The sequence below is a fragment of the Coregonus clupeaformis genome, chromosome 21 (assembly GCF_020615455.1).
Source record: "Coregonus clupeaformis isolate EN_2021a chromosome 21, ASM2061545v1, whole genome shotgun sequence".
Taxonomy (NCBI): Eukaryota; Metazoa; Chordata; class Actinopteri; order Salmoniformes; family Salmonidae; genus Coregonus; species Coregonus clupeaformis.
Window position 1 is genome coordinate 7,821,961 of NC_059212.1, and position 15,000 is coordinate 7,836,960.

Below are 15,000 nucleotides of genomic sequence, written 5' to 3' on the forward strand. Positions count from 1 at the left end.
TTGTGTGTGTGTGGCCATTTACATTTCTCTGCTTGGATAACCGTCTTCACCTCTCCTCCCCCTTCTCCTCCTCTGTCCAGTCAGACCTCACCCCTCTACACCTCCTCCCCCTGTCTTCACCTCTCCTCCCCCTTCTCCTCCTCTGGCCAGTCAGACCTCACCCCTCCACTCCTCCTCCCCCTGTCTTCACCTCTCCTCCCCCTTCTCCTCCTCTGTCCAGTCAGACTTCACCCCTCTACACCTCCTCCCCGTCTTCCCCTCTACTCTACCTTTTCTCTATTCTATTCTCTCTCCATCTCCCCCCTCCTCCCTCTCCCCCTTCTCCCCTCCTCCAGCTCCCCTCCCTTTCAGATCTCCCCCTCTCTCCTTCTCTCCCTCTCCCACAGTCATCAGAAAAACATACAGGAATGGACTCCTATTGTAGCTGATGTGTGATGTCTGGTTCTGATCACCTAGTGTGTTATATGGGAGAGTAATTGACTAGAACTGCTCTGTTAACATTAACCAGGTGTCTTAGCTGAGTGTGTCAGATTAGACCTAAGGACTTACTGACCTGTGTGTGTGTGTGTGTGTGTGCTTACTGGCGTCAGTGTGTGTGTGTGTGTTTGTGTACCTGAATGTTGTTGACATATTTATGTCAAGCTTCCCACAAATACAGAATCCCATGGCATTACTATTGTGTGTTTATGGGTGTGTGTGAGTGTTTTCCAGCGAGAGAGAAAGCCACTCTCTCTTAGAGACCAGAATCCAGAACCAGTCGCTCCACGGGGGTCTGACTTTATGAGGTGTTCCAGTAAGAATGGACCCACTAACCTGACACAGAAAGAGAGGAGGGGGACAGAAGAGGAGAGAGAGAGAGAGAGAGAGAGAGAGAGAGAGAGAGAGAGAGAGAGAGAGAGAGAGAGAGAGAGAGAGAGAGAGAGAGAGAGAGAGAGAGAGAGAGAGAGAGAGAGAGAGAGAAATTGGGGATGAGGACAGGAGGTGATGGATCACATTATTTGCTAATGGACTGAAATAAAAGCTTTTTTTCTTACAACTGGAACAATATTATTTCTCGCTATTTGTCAGATACCAAATGATTCACAGGTTGTTGTTGGTAGTGTACAGTAATCACACGCTAATCATTAGTTCTAATGTGCTCTCTGGCTGTTTTACAGGAAGGTAGTTAGCAAGGTCAAGGTAGGGTGGGAGAGATTTCCTTTTAGTGTGTGTGTGTATGTGTGGGTGGGTACATCCATGTGTACATCCGTTCGTGCATGCATGGGAACGTGTGCGTGAATGAGCGAGTGTCTGTGTGGCTGTGTGTCTGTGTGGCTGTGTGTCTGTGTGGCTGTGTGTCTGTGTGGCTGTGTGTCTGTGTGGCTGTGTGCGTGAATACGCGTGTGTGTGTGAGTGTATCCCTCCAGTCCACCATGCTAATGAACTTACTAAGTGTCCCATCATAACGTTAATCAAATTACTCCTGAACCAAAATTGACAGTTTTCATTAATTATAAAGGATTACTCTAATTGCCATTCAAATGTATTCATTTAGAACAGACGGCATTCACTAATGTCTCTGGGAATTTGCATATTAAATAGAGAAGGTCGTTCATTAGGTATGCTAATGTATGCATGGTTCCTTATTTTGTGATTGGTGGACCATATGTGTCTGGGCAGGAGAGGACAGAGTCTAGAAGGAAGTTATTCATGTGTTTAATAAACAGGGAGACTTAGAGGCACAACACTACTGACCCAACACTACTGACACAACACTACTGACACAACACTACTGACACAACACTACTGACCCAACATTACTGACACAATGCTACTGACCCAACACTACTGACACAACATTACTGACACAACACTACTGACCCAACACTACTGACACAACACTACTGACACAACACTACTGACACAACACTACTGACCCAACATTACTGACACAATGCTACTGACCCAACACTACTGACACAACACTACTGACACAACACTACTGACACAACACTACTGACCCAACACTACTGACCCAACACTACTGACCCAACACTACTGACACAACACTACTGACCCAACACTACTGACACAACACTACTGACCCAACACTACTGACACAACACTACTACCCCAACGCTACTGACACAACACTACTGACACAACACTACTGACCCAACACTACTGACACAACACTACTGACACAACACTACTGACCCAACACTACTGACACAACGCTACTGACACAACACTACTGACACAACACTACTGACCCAACACTACTGACACAACACTACTGACACAACACTACTGACCCAACACTACTGACAGAACACTACTGGCACAACACTACTGACACAATACTACTGACACAACACTACTGACACAATACTACTGACACAACACTACTGACACAACACTACTGACACAACACAACACTACTGACAAGCTCATTGGCCTTCCTTTACCCCAGTAAAGTAGTTAAGTGAGTTCATAGACTGTCCTCTTAAGCAATCCCACTACAATGAAATCCCAGAAGGAATGGTTACTCAGGACATTTAAGACGTTTCAGAAAGATGAAAATGTCTGAATTGAATTTTGAATGATTAAATGTAGGAAACTGAATGGGCTAGTCTTTGGGACCTACAGCCCAGGGGGAGACAGGGACTCCTTTTCCCCAGGCAGGACTCTCCCTGGGCGGGTAGGAGAACAGAGCAGTCCCCCTGACCCATGACTCACACATGGGTCCATTTGTACTGAGAAATATTTAATGATGAGGCAAAACCACTAGACACACAGACACAAACACACACATACTGAGGGAGAGATGATGCAGGGAGCGAACAGAGGATGAATGTTTCAGTGCAGTGAGATGCTGTGGTTGAATAAATCATGACACTAGATAGACATGATGGGAGCAACATTACAGACTACTCTAACAGCATCCGCCTGATGGAACAAGTGGCTTACAAATGCGTGTGTGTGCGTATGACAGGTTGAGGGGTCACCACGGAAACAAGCCAGTCAGACTCCTAGATGACAAAGGCAAAGTCTTCTCATGCTTTGTTGATTTCAAAAAAGCTTTTGACTCAATTTGGGGATTAGGGTCTGCTATACAAATTGATGGAAAGTGGTGTTGGGGGAAAACATACGACATAATAAAATCCATGTACACAAACAACAAGGGTGCAGTTAAAATTGGCCAAAAAAAAGACACACATTTATTTCCAAAGGGCCGTGGGGTGAGACAGGGATGCAGCTTGAGCCCCACCCTCTTCAACATAAACTACCATTCAAAAGTTTGGGGTCACTTAGAAATGTCCTTGTTGTCGAAAGAAAAGCAATTTTTTGTCAATTAAAAAAACATCACATTGATCAGAAATACAGTGTAGATATTGTTAATGTTGTAAATGGCTATTGTAACTGGAAATGGCTACAGAGGCCCATTATCAGCAACCATCAGTCCTGTGTTCCAGTGGCACATTGTGATTAGTAATCCAAGTTTATCATTTTAAAAGGCTAATTGATCATTAGAAAACCCATTTGCAATTATGTTAGCACAGGTGAAAACTGTTGTGCTGATTAAATAAGCAATAAAACTGGCCTTCTTGAGACTAGTTGAGCATCTGGAGCATCAGCAATTGTGGGTTCGATTACAGGATCAAAATGGCCAGAAACAAATAACTTTCTTCTGAAACTCGTCAGTCTATTCTTGTTCTGAGAAATGAAGGCTATTCCATGCGAGAAATTGCCAAGAAACTGAAGATCTCATACAACGATGTGTACTACTCCCTTCACAGAACAGCGCAAACTGACTCTAACCAGAATAGAAAGAGGAGTGGGAGGCCCCAGTGCACAACTGAGCAAGAGGACAAATACATTAGAGTGTCTAGTTTGAGAAACAGATGCCTAACAGGTCCTCAACTGGCAGCTTCATTAAATAGTACTCGCAAAACAGCAATCTCAACGTCAACAGTGAAGAGGCGACTCCGGGATGCTGACCTACTAGGCAGAGTTGCAAAGAAAAAGCCATATCTCAGACTGCCCATCTTAATCTTTTATCTTTATTGGCCAGTCTGAGATATGGTTTTTTCTTTGCAACTCTGCCAAGAAGGTCAGAAGGAGAAGGCCTAGAAGGGGAAAGACAGGAGGGGAATAGAGAGAGAGAGACAGTATGAGAATAGAGGAGAGAGACAGTAGAATAGAGGAGAGAGACAGTAGAATAGAGGAGAGAGACAGTAGAATAGAGGAGAGAGACAGTAGAATAGAGGAGAGAGACAGTAGAATAGAGGAGAGAGACAGTAGAATAGAGGAGAGAGACAGTAGAATAGTGGAGAGAGACAGTAGGAGAATAGAGGAGAGAGACAGTGGGAGAATAGAGGAGAGAGACAGTAGATAAGAGGAGAGAGACAGTAGGAGAATAGAGGAGAGAGACAGTAGAATAGAGGAGAGAGACAGTAGAATAGAGGAGAGAGACAGTAGAATAGAGGAGAGAGACAGTAGAATAGAGAAGAGGGACAGTAGATAAGAGGAGAGAGACAGTAGATAAGAGGAGAGAGACAGTAGAATAGTGGAGAGAGACAGTAGAATAGAGGAGAGAGACAGTAGAATAGAGGAGAGAGACAGTAGAATAGAGAAGAGGGACAGTAGAATAGAGGAGAGAGACAGTAGAATAGTGGAGAGAGACAGTGGGAGAATAGAGGAGAGAGACAGTAGAATAGAGGAGAGAGACAGTAGAATAGAGGAGAGAGACAGTAGAATAGAGGAGAGAGACAGTAGGAGAATAGAGGAGAGAGACACAAGGAGAATAGAGGAGAGAGACACAAGGAGAATAGAGGAGAGAGACAGTAGATAAGAGGAGAGAGACAGTAGGAGAATAGAGGAGAGAGACAGTAGAATAGAGGAGAGAGACAGTAGAATAGAGGAGAGAGACAGTAGAATAGAGGAGAGAGACAGTAGAATAGAGGAGAGAGACAGTAGGAGAATAGAGGAGAGAGACAGTGGGAGAATAGAGGAGAGAGACAGTAGGAGAATAGAGGAGAGATACAGTAGGATAATAGTGGAGAGAGACAGTAGAATAGAGGAGAGAGACAGTAGAATAGAGGAGAGAGACAGTATGAGAATAGAGGAGAGAGAAAATAAGTGTTGAAGAGGTAAAGTTTAGAAAGTATGATTAAGACAAAAGAGACACAAAAGAGAATGATAAAGTGCGTTTAGATGTTCTCATCAGACACTCAAACTCACAGTTCTGACATGATCAGTGGATCGGAGGATTGACCCTTTGAAGCTTCCGTACTGTTGGAAATTCACTCTGTAAGGTGGTGTGAAGTTTTCTTTTTAGCTGAAGTAGTTGTGGTTGTAATAATATTTTGGTCGCTACAGGGATTACTTAAAAGTTGCGTTATTATTGCTTTGCTGCTTTTTATTGGTTTATTTTTTAACTTAGTGGGAGGATGATTGTGTGTTTAATTGTACTAAAGTGACAAACAATCCCCCTCATAATTTGATGAAAGCGTGTTATCATTCAATTAGATAGATATGCCGTCTGTGTTTGTAATTATGTACACCTATTTTCAGCCGCCGGGCTCGGAGTGTGTGTGCGTGCGCGTGCTCGTGTATTCCACCGTCAGGCTCGAAGAGGCCATGCAGCCATTTTACAGAAATTCACTTCCACAGTAATTTGTGTTGCTCTGGGTAATTACGAGAGATAGAGAGAGATAGATGTTTTTATTTCATGAAACCAAAAAGGAAAAATGTGTAGGCCTTGTAATTTTCTGTGTGTTTAATATGTGCAGCTTTGTTGTCTAATGGTAGCAGACTAGCAGCTCTAAACTGCCTGGAACAAGTGAATATGGGCCCTGGTCAATTATAGTACACTATAAAGGGAATAATGTGCCATTTGGGACAACATATAATAATGAACAGAGTCAGGGCCACAGAATCATAAATGCAGAGTTATCAACACAGTTATATTTGTTGAGTACAGGGAGAGTGGTGATGAATATGTGAATCAGATCAGACAGGTGAAAGCAGAAGCTTAGAGGTCCGGCTGCTGTCAGGCTGCTGTCCAGCTGCTGTCAGGCTGCTGTCAGGCTGCTGTCCGGCTGCTGTCAGGCTGCTGTCCTGCTGCTGTCCGGCTGCTGTCCTGCTGCTGTCAGGCTGCTGTCCAGCTGATGTCAGGCTGCTGTCCAGCTGATGTCAGGCTGCTGTCCGGCTGCTGTCAGGCTGCTGTCCGGCTGCTGTCAGGCTGCTGTCAGGCTGCTGTCCGGCTGCTGTCAGGCTGCTGTCCTGCTGCTGTCCGGCTGCTGTCCTGCTGCTGTCAGGCTGCTGTCCAGCTGATGTCAGGCTGCTGTCCAGCTGATGTCAGGCTGCTGTCCGGCTGCTGTCAGGCTGCTGTCCGGCTGCTGTCAGGCTGCTGTCAGGCTGCTGTCCGGCTGCTGTCCTGCTGCTGTCAGGCTGCTGTCAGGCTGCTGTCCGGCTGCTGTCCTGCTGCTGTCCGGCTGCTGTCAGGCTGCTGTCCGGCTGCTGTCCTGCTGCTGTCAGGCTGCTGTCAGGCTGCTGTCCTGCTGCTGTCCTGCTGCTGTCCTGCTGCTGTCAGGCTGCTGTCCTGCTGCTGTCAGGCTGCTGTCCTGCTGCTGTCCTGCTGCTGTCAGGCTGCTGTCAGGCTGCTGTCCGGCTGCTGCCCGGCCGGTGTGTGACTGGTCTCACAGGGGAAATGTGTTTTGTTGTTCTTCAGTGACCTGATGGCGGCTCAGACCTCAGAAAAGGTGGGTGGGAGATCAAGGCTCTGTAGGGTTGGGAGCTCCTCCAGGACTGACTAGTCAACTGGGTTCGGCTGGTTTAAGAGGGCTTCAAAGTGTTCACCCCACCTCTGGACTATCTTAGTTTGGTCGTTTAAGGGAGTGGACCAATCTGCACTTCTGAGGGGACAGAGAGAGCAACTTGCTGGGCCATGGGTTGTCTTCAGGGCATCATAACAACATGTCATATCTCGCGTAATGAGGACATCCCTGATATCAGAGCGCCTGATGACAATCATGTAGTTATGAGGTGCCAGTGCTTTGATCGCGGGTGCATCCAGGAGGTTTTGAATTTGTTTTTCATTTGGAACATGGTGTTGGTGATGGTGAGTTCATGTTCAGCACAAAGGCTTAGTAATCTCAATCCATTTGCATTGGCATGACCAACGCAGTGCTGTCCTAACACTCCACTCCATATCTCACAGTATCTCCCCACTCTTGCGTTGAAGTCACTCAATAACAAGATTTTGTCATTTTGGGGTACTCTGTGGAGGGCCTCGTCCAGCATCTCGTAAAAGCGGTCTTTTGCATATTTTTTCTGATGGTATAGTTGGTGCATAAGCACTGAAGAGTGGCATGCTGCTTTTCAACAAGGGGAATGCGGAGTGACATTAGTCTTTCGCTAATGCCAGTTGGTGTTTCTGTGAGATTTGGCAGTTCTTCACGGCAATGCCCACACCATGCAGATGTTGCCCTTCTGGGGGGTATCCCTTCCAGAAGGTGTAGCCCTCCCTTTCCTCCCTGAGCGACCCTTCACCCAGGAGTCTGGTCTCACTGAGAACAGCAATGTCGATGTTATATCACTTCAGCTCTGCTGCGATGAGTGCAGTCCTTCATTTGGGCCTTTCGGTGCCATGGCTTGAGTCCAAGAGAGTCCTTATGCTACATGTTGATACCGCTGAAACGGGATGTCCTGATAGGTGCGGTAGCCTATCTAGGAGAGTTAAAGCGGGCAATGTTTAGGACACCTTTTCTAGGCCTTTCCCCAACTGGGATGAGCAGTGTGGTTCCTAAAACGGCCTGCTCAGATGTACAGCGGTCTGTCGGGAGCAGCTGCCACTCAAATCCCAGCTGCTGATGACCAATAGCCCTGTGCTGTTACCGTGCAGGGGCCTGGCTAGGAGCTTCCTCATCATTCAGTCCTGCCCCCATTACCAAGCACCCTGTCGCTAGTAGACTTTCTTGGTGCAGGAAATCTAGGTGGAACTCGCTGAAGAGCAGTAGTGGATACCTGCGCACTGAAATTATTTAGAGGGACATGGGGGATGTGCTTGTCCCAACATCACTTCTTCGCTGTTGGAATGGGCTCCGGTGACAAGGAAAAAAATCCAAGACACCCAACACCTCCCCACAGCTACAGGAGGCTGCCGGAGCTCCAGTCTGTCAAAGGACCACCTGTTGCACGTCGCCAGGACGTGTCCACATAACGTGGGCCTGTGCACCGCACCTCTGGGGACCACTACAGCTCCGAGATCCCCTGCCGAGTGAGCCTGGGGCCACGGGGACGCCCAGTTAACGTGTCACGAGAAGAGGCTGTGTACTGGCAAGGGAAGGCTTATACACAGAGCTGCTTCCTGGTTTACCACAAGGGCTAGCCAGCGGCAGCAAGCTGTAAGCATATATACATTACCGTTCAAAAGTTTGGGGTCACTTAGAAATGTCCTTGTTTTCGGAAGAAAAGCAATTTTTTTGTCCATTAAAATAACATCAAATTGATCAGAAATACTGTGTAGACATTGTTAATGTTGTAAATGGCTATTGTAGCTGGAAACGGCTGATTTTTTTATGGAATATCTACATAGGTGTACAGAGGCCCATTATCAGCAACCATCAGTCTTGTGTTCCAATGGCACATTGTGTTTGTTAATCCAAGTCTATCATTTTAAAAGGCTAATTGATCATTAGAAAACCCTTTTGCAATTATGTTAGCAAAGGTGAAAACTGTTGTGCTGATTAAAGAAACAATAAAACTGGCCTTCTTGAGACTAGTTGAGTATCTGGAGCATCAGCAATTGTGGGTTCGATTACAGGCTCAAAATGGCCAGAAACAACGAACTTCCTTCTGAAACTCATCAGTCTATTCTTGTTCGGAGAAATGAAGGCTATTCCATGCGAGAAATTGCCAAGAAACTGAAGATCTCGTATAACACTGTGTACTACTCCCTTCACAGAACAGCGCAAACTGGCTCTAACCAGAATAGAAAGAGGAGTGGGAGGCCCCGGTGCACAACTGAGCAAGAGGACAAATACATTAGAGTGTCTAGTTTGAGAAACAGATGCCTCACAGTTCCTCAACTGGTAGATTCATTAAATAGTACCCGCAAAACACCAGTCTCAACGTCAACAGTGAAGAGGCGACTCTGGGATGCTGACCTTCTAGGCAGAGTTGCAAACAAGTCCAGTGTCTGTGTTCTTTTGCCCATCTTTTATTTTTATTGGCCAGTCTGAGAATGGCTGTTTCTTTGCAACTCTGCCTAGAAGGTCAGCATCCCAGAGTCGCCTCTTCACTGTTGACGTTGAGACTGGTGGGGCAAGACCATACTGCTTAAAGCTATCCAGACTGAATAAATTATGTTTGTGAATGATGTGACAATGGTGGTAACTGTTTGGTTTTTTATCAAAACTCTTAAGTGTTTGTTTGTAGAGTGATTCAATTGGTTTCAGAATAGTAGCTCCTGCTTGTGACCAGCATGTGAGGCAATATCTCAGACGTGAGAAGATCACAGCATGCATGTATAGTTTGGTGGCCTCCAGAGGAAGGTAAGGTCTTATAAACCTAAAGTTGGATAATCCAAACTTGACCGTGTTTACCACCTTCTTCACAACTTGGAGTCCAAAATGACGCCGAGATACCTGAAGTTAGACACAACTTTCATTAACAAGAACAGCTCGTTGGGAAGAATCAATGAATTTTTTAGAGAAGTACATACAAACAGTCTTGTCGATATTTAAATTCAAACAAGAATCAGTCATCCATTTAGAAATGTGTACCATAGCTTCAGTTATCTTGTTAACAACTTGTTGTCTGTTTTTTGAGTGGACATGCAGGACTGTATCGTCTGCATACATCTGCATGTTAACTTGTGGGCAAACAGGTGGGAGATCATTTATATAGATGGTAAACAGAAGGGGGCCTAATATTGACCCTTGTGGGACCACAATGTTATAGTAAAGAGAGTCCGACTGAGTGTCCCCCAAACGAACCCTTTGGCTTCTGTTTGTCAGATAGGAATACATCCAACTAATGGCTTCAATGGACACATTAAGGATAGTTTGGATAGGAGGACCTCATGATTCACAGTATCAAAGGCCTTTTTAAGATCCAAAAAGACTGCGCTGACTTCACCACCTATATCCAGTTTAGATTGAATGCACTCCAGAAAATAGCAGAGTTCTGAATCCAAATTGCATTTGATGTATGGAGTTGCCCTGATTGAGGTGATCAGTCAGATGATCAGCCACCCATCTTTCAGCTACTTTCGATAAGACTGGAAGAATGCTTATAGGTCGGGAGGGTTGAAGTAGGCATGCTGCTTCCCTCCAACTACTGCAGAACTGCACCAGACGCATCATAACACCCTGTGTGGTACACACACACACACACACACACACACACACACACATGCGAGTGCGCTGCTGCTCTCATTGCTATCTGATTAAACACAGCTCTCTTCAGTCAGGAGCCAAAAGCACAGAGTCTTAGACTGTTTTCTGGTCTCCTATCTTTCCAGGTTTTTCCTCAAGTTCTTCCTGAAATGCAACCAGAACTGTCTGAAGAACGCAGGGAACCCACGAGACATGAGACGCTTTCAGGTGGGAGAGAGAGAACCGTAAAACCACATTTGACATAATTTCATTAGACACAACAGTAATGCTGTTTGATGGAAGCTTTCAGGTCCTGTCTCACATGTCCTTGTCTGTCCCCCTGCCCCCTTTTCCTCTGTCTTCTGTGTCTCTTGTCCCTGTCTGTCCCAGGTGGTGGTGTCTACCACGGTGAGTGTGGACGGTCATGTCCTCACTGTCTCTGACAACATATTTGTCCACAACAACTCTAAACACGGTCGCCGGGCCAGGAGACTAGACCCCTCAGAAGGAACACCCTCGTACCTGGAGCATGGTAAACACACACACTTTCTTTCTCATCTCTGGTACAGTTTATTAACCGCTAAGGATGATGACTGCATTCTCTCTCTCTCTCTCTCTCTCTCTCTCTCTCTCTCTCTCTCTCTCTCTCTCTCTCTCTCTCTCTCTCTCTCTCTCTCTCTCTCTCTCTCTCTCTCTCTCTCTCTCTCACTCACTCACTCACTCACTCACTCACTCACTCACTCACTCACTCTCTCTCTCGTCATTAACAGTCTCTCTTTCTTTTATTAGAACAGCTTCTCTCTCTCTCTCTCTCTCTCTCTCTCTCTCTCTCTCTCTCTCTCTCTCTCTCTCTCTCTCTCTCTCTCTCTCTCTCTCTCTCTCTCTCTCTCCCTCCCTCCCTCTCTCACCCCCTCTCCTCTCCCTCCTTTTTCCCTCTGAGATTCTTAACTCTCAGTGAGAGAACAGAGAGAGGAGGAGAGGATGAGAGCAGCAGTGAATCCTGTATTCCCCCAGTGGCCGGCTCTTGTTAGAACTGCCATAGTGTTTTATGAGGACCATGTGTCGTAGCAGGACTATGGTGCTTATGAGGCCCCAGGAAGCTTAAAGACAACGCTGAGCTTATTTCCTATGAGACCTGGCTGGGTTTATCCTCCAGCCTCTATCGCTCTCTCTCTCTGCCTCTCTCCCTCTCTCTCCCCCCAAAGCTTTTCCCAGGTTAACACACACAAGCACACTCGCTCGCACACCCAGACACACACACACACACAGACCCAGACCCCTAATACTTTGTAATGATTTAGAGCCTGCTCAGATTCCTCCAACTCAAAGTAATCCAGTTAGATTCTCATTAACTTTTCCCTGACGGTAAATAACAGGAACATATTTTTCCTGTGTGGAACGACCTCAACCCCAGGGACCATCATGATCAAACTACGAGTGGATTTGGGTGATAGCGCACACTAGATTACATTAAGATTCAGCGTTAAGGTTTAAGTCGCTGTGATGACTATTTTGTGTCCCAAATGTCCCAAATGGCATCCTGTTCCCTATATAGTGTAGTATTTTTGACCAGGGCCCGTATGGAGAAGGAGGGAGGAGGAAAGAAGGAATAGAGCAGGGGGAGAACAGAAAATTACAGGGAAGAGAGTGGGGAGCGTGGGGGAGGATAGGTGTGAGAGTAGAGATGAAGGATAGAAGGGTGCATGGAGGGGAGAGGAGAGGAGAGGAGAGGAGAGGAGAGGAGAGGAGAGGAGAGGAGAGGAGAGGAGAGGAGAGGAGAGGAGAGGAGAGGAGGAGAGGAGAGGAGAGGAGAGGAGAGGAGAGGAGAGGAGAGGAGAGGAGGACCTCTATGTGTTTTGTGAAGTATCAGGGTCTGTTTGAGGCAGTACTAGGAAATCAGCGCACAATGATATGTATTGAGGTATCAGGGCTTGTGACAGGCAGTACTAGATGAGCAATGAGCAACGAACACAACAGATGGCAGAGAGGAAGACCCCAAATGTGAATCATGGATTCATGTTTCACCATCTGGTTGACACACACACCATCAGTGTCTATGAAAAGACTCGCAGGATGAAGAGGAGGTGAGATGAAGAGGGAGAGAGTTAGAGGAGGGAGGGGAGAGAGAGGAGGGAGGGGAGAGAGAAGAGGGAGGGGAGAGAGGGGAGGGTGAAGAGAGAGAGGAGAGGGAAGGATGAGGGAGAGAGAGGAGGGTGAAGAAAGAGAGGAGAGAGAGGCAGGAGAGAGACAGGGAAAGAGCAGAAGTCATTTTGTAGTAAAGTGGATTACCCTGCTTTGGAGAATGACATCATGTCTGACAAGCTGAGGATCTGTAAAGTAGAGGAGATTAAGCCTTTATTTATTATTTATTTGTAATTCCACTGCTGTTCTTTTCTCCAATCTGATCCAGTAATCTAAAGCCTGTAAGGTCCAGGGGCCAGTATTACGCCTCACAGCAGGCCTAGTTATGAATTGGAGAATTTAGTTTTTCTCTTCATAGAATCAATCAGAATGGAGAAATTGTAGTGTAGGAGTTAAAGCTACATTTCTGATGTCTCTCTCTCTCCCCTCCCCCCATCCCCCCTCCCTCCACAGCCACCCCCTGTATTAAGGCGATCAGCCCCAGTGAGGGCTGGACTACAGGTGGGGCCACAGTCATTATCATAGGAGAAAACTTATTTGATGGACTCCAGGTCATATTTGGTACCATGCTGGTCTGGAGCGAGGTCAGTAACACATTAATCAGTGTGTGTGTGTGTGTGTGTGTTTGTGTGTATCTGTGTGTGTGTTTGTGTGTGTGTGTCTGTGTGTGTGTGACTGTGTTTGTGTATGTGTGTGTGTGTCTGTGTGTGTGTGTGTGTGTGTGTGTGTGTGTGTGTGTGTGTGTGTGTGTGTGTGTGTGTGTGTGTGTCTGTGTGTAACCAACAGATATATATTTTTGAAATCAGTGAGTCCATGGGGCTCAAGACTGTGTTAGCCCTCTGAGCTAAAAAAAATTGTGCATTTACAAACCACATACTGCCTTCCATGTCAACTGAACATTTTATATGGCTCTTAATAAGTCTATGTGTTTCACTTTGATACAGTGAATTTGGAAAGTATTCAGACACCTTCCCTTTTTCCACATTTTGTTACGTTACAGCGTTATTCTAAAATTGATTAAATAATGAATTTTCCTCATCAATCTACACACAATACCCCATAATAAAACATGTTTTTCATAATTTGTGAAAATTTATAAAAAATGTAAAACAGAAATACCTTATTTACATAAGTATTCAGACCCTTTGCTATGAGACTCGAAATTGAGCTCAGGTGCATCCTGTTTCCATGTATCATCCTTGAGATGTTTCTACAACTTGATTGGAGACCACCTGTGGTAAATTAAATTGATTGGACATGATTTAGAAAGGCACACACCAGTCTATAGTCCCACAGTTGACAGTGCATGTTAGAGCAAAAACCAAGCCATGAGTTCGAAGGAACTGTCCTTAGAGCTCCGAGACAGGATTGTGTCGAGGCACAGATCTGTGGAAGTGTACCAAAAAATATCTGCAGCATTGAAGATCCCCAAGAACACAGTGGCCTCCATTATTCTTAAATGGAAGAAGTTTGGAACCACCAAGACTCTTCCTAGAGCTGGCCGCCCGGCCAAACTGAGCAATCAGGGGAGAAGGGCCTTGGTCAGGGAGGTGAACAAGAACCCGATGGTCACTCTGACAGAGCTCCAGAGTTCCTCTGTGGAGATAGGAGAACCTTCCAGAAGGACAACCATTGTTGTAGAAAATTGTCGTTGTCCTCAGTCAAACACAAAGTATTTTCAGAGTTTTTGTAGAATTAAGATAGACTTTATTACAATCAATATAGCCGAGGGGTCTGCAGAGCATCTCGGCTATATTGATTGTAATAAAGTCTATCTTAATTCTACAACAACTCTGAAAGTACTTTGTTTGTTTGATAATTCTCTACAACACAATCTCTGCAGCACTCCACCAATCAGGCCTTTATGGTAGAGTGGCCAGATGGAAGCCACTCCTCAGTAAAAGGTACATGACAGCCTGCTTGGAGTTTGCCAAAAGGCACCTAAAGGACTCTCAGACCATGAGAAACAGGATTCTCTGGTCTGATGAAACCAAGATTGAACTCTTAGGCCTGAATGTTTTTTTGTTTTGTTTTTTTAACCTTTATTTAACTAAGTAAGTCAGTTAAGAACAAATTCTTATTTACAATGACGGCCTACGCCGGCCAAACCCGGACGACGCTGGGCCAATTGTGCACCGCCCTATGGGACTCCCAATCACATCCGGTTGTGATACAGCCTGGAATCGAACCAGGGGGTCTGTAGTGACGCTTTAAGCACTGAGATGCAGTGCCTTAGACCACTGCGCCACTCGGGAGCCAGACCAGCATTGAATGCCAATCGTCATGTCTGTAGGAAACCTGGCACCATCCCTACAGTGAAGCATGGTGGTGGCAGCACCATGCTGTGGGGATGTTTTTCAGCGGCAGGGACTGGGAGACTAGACAGGGTTGAGGGAAAGATGAACGGAGTAAAGTACAGAGAGATCCTTGATGAAAACCTGCTCCAGAGCGCTCAGGACCTCAGACTGGGGCGAAGGTTCACCTTCCAACAGGA

At 45.9% G+C, this 15,000-nt stretch overlaps 1 protein-coding gene across 3 annotated transcripts in view; it reads left to right on the top strand.

Annotated features, from left to right (window-relative positions):
• The window catches only part of LOC121532942 (transcription factor COE1-A-like), a 67,917-nt gene that overhangs the window by 22,721 nt on the left and 30,196 nt on the right, over nt 1-15,000 (top strand). For all 3 annotated transcript variants that reach the window (XM_041838725.2, XM_041838728.2, XM_041838734.2), the window contains exons 7-9: nt 10,511-10,592; nt 10,755-10,896; nt 12,960-13,090. In XM_041838725.2, coding sequence (XP_041694659.1) covers nt 10,511-10,592; nt 10,755-10,896; nt 12,960-13,090 — 355 coding nt within the window. The remainder of the gene's footprint in view (nt 1-10,510; nt 10,593-10,754; nt 10,897-12,959; nt 13,091-15,000) is intronic.